The 7,858-nt window shown below is 32.2% G+C and overlaps 2 protein-coding genes across 2 annotated transcripts; both read left to right on the top strand.

Annotated features, from left to right (window-relative positions):
- Positions 1–1,478, top strand: LOC130980345 (AP2-like ethylene-responsive transcription factor ANT). Its single transcript, XM_057904037.1, has 4 exons — positions 1–422; positions 523–1,060; positions 1,157–1,239; positions 1,390–1,478. Exons 1-4 carry the CDS (start codon positions 158–160, stop codon positions 1,476–1,478), a joined length of 975 nt encoding a protein of 324 aa, XP_057760020.1. The 5' UTR covers positions 1–157.
- Positions 1,479–1,535: 57 nt separating this feature from the next.
- On the top strand, positions 1,536–3,227 carry LOC130982319 (AP2-like ethylene-responsive transcription factor ANT). The gene is made up of 5 exons (XM_057906283.1): positions 1,536–1,629; positions 1,728–1,801; positions 1,873–1,923; positions 2,007–2,083; positions 2,488–3,227. Exons 1-5 carry the CDS (start codon positions 1,552–1,554, stop codon positions 2,973–2,975), a joined length of 768 nt encoding a protein of 255 aa, XP_057762266.1. The 5' UTR covers positions 1,536–1,551; the 3' UTR covers positions 2,976–3,227.
- Positions 3,228–7,858: the final 4,631 nt, after the last annotated feature.

The following is a 7,858-nucleotide window of genomic DNA, read 5'->3' as shown; positions in this document are numbered from 1 at the left end:
CAATGGAATGAAGGAAGGGAAGTATTGCTTGCTGGATCACATTCATTCCTTTTGTTTTGTTTAAAGGAATTTGCTTTGTTTCCTTTACAAATGTTCCCATTTATACACATTATTATTCCACATACACAATTAACAAAACAACTTCTTCCTCAATATCATGAATCATGCCTCAACTCAAATCATGAAGACCCTCCTAGATGCTGACACCATTGTTAACTTGAACAATCAAAATAATATACTAGGTGTTCCTTCACACCCTTCTTCTTCTGCTGCTGTAGAAGCAGTTCTACCACCAAGCTTTTGCTGTTACTATGGAGTTGAAGGTGAAAATGTTGGATGGTATCCACCACTCCCTGTCTTGCCCCTTAAATCCGATGGCTCTCTCTTTGACATAGAAGCTCTCAGCAGAACAAAACAACAAGGTTTTCTCTTAACTCTTACTTAACTTGTTTTCTTCTTCTTTCAGCTCAACTGCACTAACTATTAAACTTCTTTGCTAACTTTTTCCGTTTCTCTTCATAGCACCAAAACTGGAGGATTTCTTTGGTGGGCAAAGCCAAGAATGCAACAACGCCAGAGAAGCACTGCCTCTGAGCTATAACATGTTTCACAATCCAAATTATCTAAATCATGTACAAGAGAATATCAACTTGCTTCATGATGTTAACCAGCAACACTCATATTATTCTTCTGCATCAAGAAACAACAACAACCATCATCAGGTGATGCTACAAGGATACAATATGGTTAAGGAGGAAGTGCCTGGTATCCACCATGCAATGGAGGCAAAGCTGGTTGTTCCTTTGGACGATAATAGAGGTGAATCGCTGTCCATTGGATCGGTGGCGTTCGGGGATTTACAGTCACTGAGGTTGTCCATGAGTCCAAGCTCCCAATCAAGTTGTGTCACAACCTCACAACAAGCATCACATGCTGTCATGAGCACTACAAAGAAGAGGGTGCATGATGAAATGGTGGAGCAGAACCAGAAGCAAATTGCTCATAGAAAATCCATTGATACCTTTGGCCAGAGAACATCTCAATATAGAGGTGTTACAAGGTTGGTGCTTTTGTTGCTGTTAGAAAGACTAGTGTTTGAACAATATTAGGTTCAATAATTGCTTTCTTATTAATAAATCTTTGTTAAATTATTTAGGCATAGGTGGACTGGTAGATATGAAGCTCATCTATGGGACAATAGTTGCAAGAAAGAGGGTCAGAGTAGGAAAGGAAGGCAAGGTATGAAACAACAAAGGAAACAATCTATCATTGGAAAAATCTTCACCTTTTTTAGTCATATCTCATTATTCTTTATTCTGTTTCCTTTCCATTTATACGCTTTGCTTCCTGGCTGATGATTACTCCACTCAAATATACCATGGATCTCAGTTTATCTAGGTAAGGTTATCAGATCCTCTTCTGCTAGGATCTTCTATTATTATTACTTTCTCTTATATATGCATGTCATAATATGCTGATAACAAAAGAGGAAAAATTAAGGCTTATGGACAAGTGATTCCAAAATTTATATATCTCACAGGGGGTTATGATATGGAAGAAAAAGCAGCGAGAGCTTATGATTTGGCTGCACTCAAGTATTGGGGACCCTCCACTCATACAAACTTCCCAGTAATAATGATTGATTGCTTTTTCATTTCTCTATCTCTTGTGTATCTATCAAAAAGTCACAGGCTTAAACTGATATCCAAATCATCATCTTATGACAGTTGGAAAATTATCAAAATGAGCTTGTGCAAATGAAGAACATGACTAGGCAGGAATATGTTGCTCATTTACGAAGGTAATCATTGCTAATAATGCATTTTTTTAAGGTAACAGCCAAATAAATTACAATGAAATTTGTCCAATCAGAAAAAGCAGCGGATTCTCAAGAGGGGCTTCAATCTACAGAGGAGTAACAAGGTTGGTAGTCTCATATCTTGAAAACAAACTCCTCTTTTTCTTAATTGTGTTCCTCCTCTGATGTTTTTCTCTTTTGATAGCAGACACCATCAGCATGGAAGGTGGCAAGCCCGAATTGGAAGAGTGGCTGGAAACAAAGATCTATATCTTGGGACATTCAGTGAGTTCTTTAACTCATTTCACTTAATTAGCTGCATAATTATTTTCTAATTATGTTTACTCTTGAGAGTAGAGTATTGCATGTGTACCATGCTTCCAATAATAATAGCAGCAATGGTTCAAATATTTGAATAGAGATGACCACATTCACAATATCAATATATATGCTTTATGACTTAAGAAAGCTAGTCTTTGATGAAACTCTTCTTTTCAGAGACTGTAAGGCTGATGCAAAAACCACTTTAATATTGTACAGCACTGTCAGTTCAGAAACACAGCTTTTGTTTTATTAAAGTTGTTATACTTGAGAAAGATAAAGTGTATAAACAACCATAGCTTCAATTTATCTTTTGTTTTTTGTTTCTGTAATTAATAAAAGCTAACAATAAATGAATGAAACTTTAGGTACCCAAGAGGAAGCTGCTGAAGCATACGACATTGCTGCTATAAAATTCCGAGGAGTTAATGCAGTAACTAACTTTGAAATAATCAGATACGATGTGGAAAAAATTATGGCAAGCAATGACCTTCTTAGCATAGAACAAGCTAGGAGAAAAAGAGAGGTCATTGTTAATAATAACCATAAACCATCTACATATGATGAAGAATCGATTCTAATGCACAAGAGCTGCAAAAACCCTCAGATCATGATGATTAATCATCCACCAACAATGGCATTAGAGGAGGAATCAAGTAGTAAGATTGGAACACATATTTCAAATGAAGACAAGACAAGTTTGCCAATTCTCTATGGAAGACCTTCAACAACAGCAGCCTCTACTAGATTACTGGCTACCATTCCAACCGGTTGGGACCAACCACCATCACATCTGAGACCTAATAAGCTTTCCTTGCCTCAGATGCCAGTTTTTGCTGCATGGACAGACGCATAATCTTATACATATGATGAGTCATGTTATTTACTTCACACTAACGAAACTTAGCTTAATGGTGGTAACTAAGAAAAGATTATGCCTTATAATGGGTTCATACCAAAATTACAAGTGGAGAGGTTAGTGTTGGCATGCGCAAGAAATAGGAATTTTCCATAAGTTAGATGTTGAAAAAATATTTCCAATTTATTTGTGCTTTTTAGTTTTTTTTTTCTCTCTTGAAAAAATTGGCAAGCTGTTTTATGCATGCATGTACACAAAAATGTTTGAGTCACACTCAAATGCATTAGGTTATAAAAAAAATGATCTTCTTTCACTTCTTATAACATGGTTGTTATTTTGTATTAAAAAATAGTAGATATTAAAAAAAATATACATAAAAGTTGTACATATAATATTATTATAACATTACGCCGTTAATCCATTTATGCGCGTCATTAATTAAATGATGAGGTATTTGGTTACTTTAAGAGAGTTATGGTTACTCCCGCTGTTTATCCGTTGAATTTTTTCAGTTTGACATTCTGAGCACTGGTGAAGATTTTTTTTTTCGTATGCGAAGATGTATCGCCTAATTCTTCAACCAAAACCCGTGATACAAAGGAACAAGAAGGCAATCAAAGGGTTATGATTGTAAGGACAAACTTATCAACGTAGTGTCCCAGGGGAGGGTTATATCATAATTATTGTGTTACCCAACAAAAAGGATAGAGGGAAAAAACCATGATTATTATTAGTCTCAAAATTGAAAATAGTATCATATTTGATAACCAAAAATTAAAACTAAAATTTTAGGGATATAAAATTTCAATTTTTTGAGATTAAATTTTCTAGCAACGAAAATTAAAATTTTATTAATATTTTTTTAAAATATTTTTATTTAATTTTTAAAATTTTAATTTTATCTTATTTTAAAAATAAATTAAATTTTTTTGGAAAAGTCTACGGGGCCAGCAGTTTTATTGAATATTGGCCAGCATGTAACCAGCAGAAGAAGGTGAGCCATTGGATAAAATTTCACACCAATCTCACACCATCAAATCATCATTAATGGCTAACAATCACAAAAATTGCTGGCCCCCTAGCATTGCTCAATTTTTTTTATATTTATTTTAAATCAAACAAAATACTTAAATATGATTCAGTTTTATATTGGTGAGCGTGGAAGCAAGTACCCCATTGAAATTTTATAGAGTTACATGTAATATATGGAATAACAATTTATTTATCCATTCAATAAATAAATTTGACTCCACTTTAATTTTTTTTAATCTATTTCCGTTTTTATAATGTATAGAGAAAAGATTTTATTATCTTATAATAATATTATATTAATTATTTAATAAAAATAATTAAATAATAATAATAATAAGACAATTGAAAAATAAGTCAGTATTTAAATCTAGGTACCAAAAGCGTTATTTATTTTTATGCTTTCTAAAATTTTAATTCTCTTTTTTTATTGTTAACTCTTTATTTCTTAGTAAGATTTCTTAATTTCATTCTTTAATTTTTTATTTAATTAAAGATCTATTTTTATATTTTTTAATTCATTCAATTATTTTATATTATATTTTGTAGTTATATTATTGTATCTTTTTATTACATGGTTAATAGTTATTGAATAATAAAATTTATTAATAATTTAAATTTGAAATATAGTAATATTAACTAATAACAAAGAACAGTTGAAAATAAAAAATAAGATTCAAATATATGGATATCCATTGGTATTTCTTCTTTTGAAGTTAGTTCTAATTTTATCGGTAATAATGACATCAATTGAAAAAAAATTTTAATTATAAATATTATAAATAGTCGATTTCATAATCTTATGAGAGATAAATTTTTATATGATTATTTAGTGACATATATAAAAAAAGAGACATTTAATTATATTGACAATAAAAAAATTATTCAATCTTTTTAAAATATAAAATTTAAAAAAATAAAATTCTAAATTATATGTTATTATTTAAATTATTATATAAATATTTTAATTTATTAGTTAAAAAGCTAAAAGACTAATTATATTTTATAATAATAAAATTATCATCATATTATATATATTTTATTAAATTTTTTACATCTGTCACTGTTTATATCTCTTAAATCAGATACAATATAGAGAATTTTTTCTTTTTACTATTAGACTCTTAATCAGTATTTCTACTCAAACCCAGAAAAACAAAACATATTAAATTTTTTGAACAGTGTGCCACTGGCCACAAGTCTTGTTTTATTGATATTGACCATGGCATTTTATGTGACAAGAAATAATGGCGTTGCTATTCTTGAACGACGTCCAACATCATCATTACTTATTCCATTTTTACATATGGAGCTTTATCGAAAGGCAGCAGATATTCCCTTACCCAATTCTGATCTGTGTCAAATTAAAAGGGGCAAAGGTGCTAAAATAGTTTATTTATTATTCCCTAAGGCTAAGAATGAACTTTTATGCGATCTGATTAATGGCTTAATGACCTGTATGGAATTCCAATTTGTCTGTTACTTTAAGGAAAGCCCCTATTGTTGGAAACTTTTTTTTTTTTTTCCTGATTTTATAGGCACTCTAATGATGGTGCTCACAAAAAGCAATCCGGTCAATGTCTAATAACGTGGGCTACCTTCGTAACCGATTCAAACTCATTCCATTTGGTTACTTAATTAATTAGCCATGTAATATAACCTATGATTTTTTTTTTCTCAATTTCATGCTCTCTATTGCTTGAAGGCAGTTCTATATGCCTATGTATAGTACGTATATGTCTTCTTGTATTTGTCTGTGTTTCTTCAGAGAACAAATTCTGCTGCACCTCAGTTTTAATTTGGGGGCGCATATATATTTGGTAATTGTCACGATTTAAAATGAATCATGATCGGTGTTTAGAAAAACACTCCTAGCAAGTTTAACCGACTCAAATATAAATTGAATAAAAATTTTTTAAATATTTTATAAGTTCTAAAATAAATAATTTTACATTTTTAACAAAATTAAAATAATTAAAAATAATTAAATCCTATCTATAACATATAAAATATATATATTTAGAAATTCGACAAAGAATAGATATTTATTGCAGATCATGACTTTTGAATAGAAAATCTCATATAGTCAAGTATTTGTTCATGAAAAATATTTTTAGAAAAATGGGATGAGTTTTGTAACTCAGTCACTAGACAATACATCTATAATTCACATGAAACCATATAAGCATTAAGTAATTTTAATTAGAAAATAGTAGTTGATAATAATAAACGAATCAATAAGAAAATTCTCATATAGAAATCAAATCAAAAGTCCACATTTGGGCGGCTCCACCTCTAAGAGTAGTCATTTCCTCTCGTGTGTCCGTACAGAATAACAGATCCAACGTGTGGCCTACACGTTAGGCTAGCAACGCCCCTGCTAGCTGAGGTCTGAGCCAAATGCATCTAGGTTAACGTCATAACCGTTGTTAATTACGATTTTCTAATACGAGTCTTCCAAATCAATTCAAAATATATAATTTCAAATACAACCAATCTTTGATCTTTCAAATATATACAATATCAAATCAAATCAAATTAAATAATAGTTTCTCATAAAAAATCCTTTTCAATCATATGAAATGTCGAATATACTTTATAAATTCAGAGTATATAAGCAAGTATCAACAATACTTCAATGTTCCAAAAACACATATTCAAATAAAATCAAATATTCTAAAATAATACCAAACTTTATCAAACATGTATACAGTCTAATGTGCAGATTGAAAATCTGAATTTCACAAAAAATAAATATTTAGTTCTAATAAATCCATTATTAAAATCAAATTCAAATCCTTTGTTGGTAACTTGTAAGTATAGTCATAACTTTAAGCAGCATATATCAAAATAATTATAGATGTAAAGTAAAATAATTATAAATATATCGAAGAGACTGAGTCCGGAGTGCCAAATTAAAAGGTGAGAAAGGTTGAAATAGAATGGAATGAAAGAGCATAGAATTTGGACCGAGACAGTGGCAACAACTTCCACGGCTACATCGCAGATGTAATCATAACATCAACAGCTCCAACCGTTCCATGACAACACCAATACCAGTACTCAAGATAATTTCCAGTAGAAACACAACAAAAGTAGGGCGATAGTACTAAAATAGAGACATATATTATCGCAATTAAAATAAGAACATGTAAGAAAATAACAAAATGCAGCAGAATAAAGGTGGAAGCATTACAGTTTTATAAATGGAATCAGAATAGGAGAAAATGGCGCTGATTTAGAGACAAAAATGAAGGGGTGTGGGGCTGAGCAAGACCAAAACAGGGACTGAGACGGTTCATTAGCAGTGACGTCGATGATGCTCCCCTGACGACGAGCTCCGTTGATGGCAACAGTAGACGCGACGATGGTGAATGACTCCTCCATTGCGACTCTCTCTTCCCCCTTTTTTTGGCCATCTCAAACTCTCCCTCTTCATTCTGCAATGACAGCGGCCCCCAACAGAGACGGCGACGGTCTCAACGGCGATGGCTTGTCCGCGACAGAGGCGGCCCCCCTTCTTCCCTTGTCACAGTTCTTCCTCTCCCGCAAACCCCCTTCTGATCTCTCTCTAAGAAGCTCCCTTATTCGCTCTCTCAAGCTTAGCAGCGGCACCCTTCGATGATGACCAAGGCAACCGCAGCGATGATGGATGCTTCAGCGACAGCGACAAGGCACAGCAGCGCGGGACGACGCCTCCTTCTCTTTCTCTCTGTCTCGCATCTTGGTTCTCTTCTTTCTCTTTTTCTTTCTTTCATTCTCGTGTGTGTGTTAGAAGAGGATTAGTATGGATAAAATTAGGGTTAGGGTTGGGAAGAGAGAAAAAGGATAATGTAAGAATTTTAATAAAA

Source organism: Arachis stenosperma, chromosome 5 (genome assembly GCF_014773155.1).
Source record: "Arachis stenosperma cultivar V10309 chromosome 5, arast.V10309.gnm1.PFL2, whole genome shotgun sequence".
NCBI lineage: Eukaryota > Viridiplantae > Streptophyta > Magnoliopsida > Fabales > Fabaceae > Arachis > Arachis stenosperma.
The sequence above is the reverse complement of the archived record's forward strand: the minus strand, read 5'-3'. Positions and strand labels throughout refer to the sequence as shown.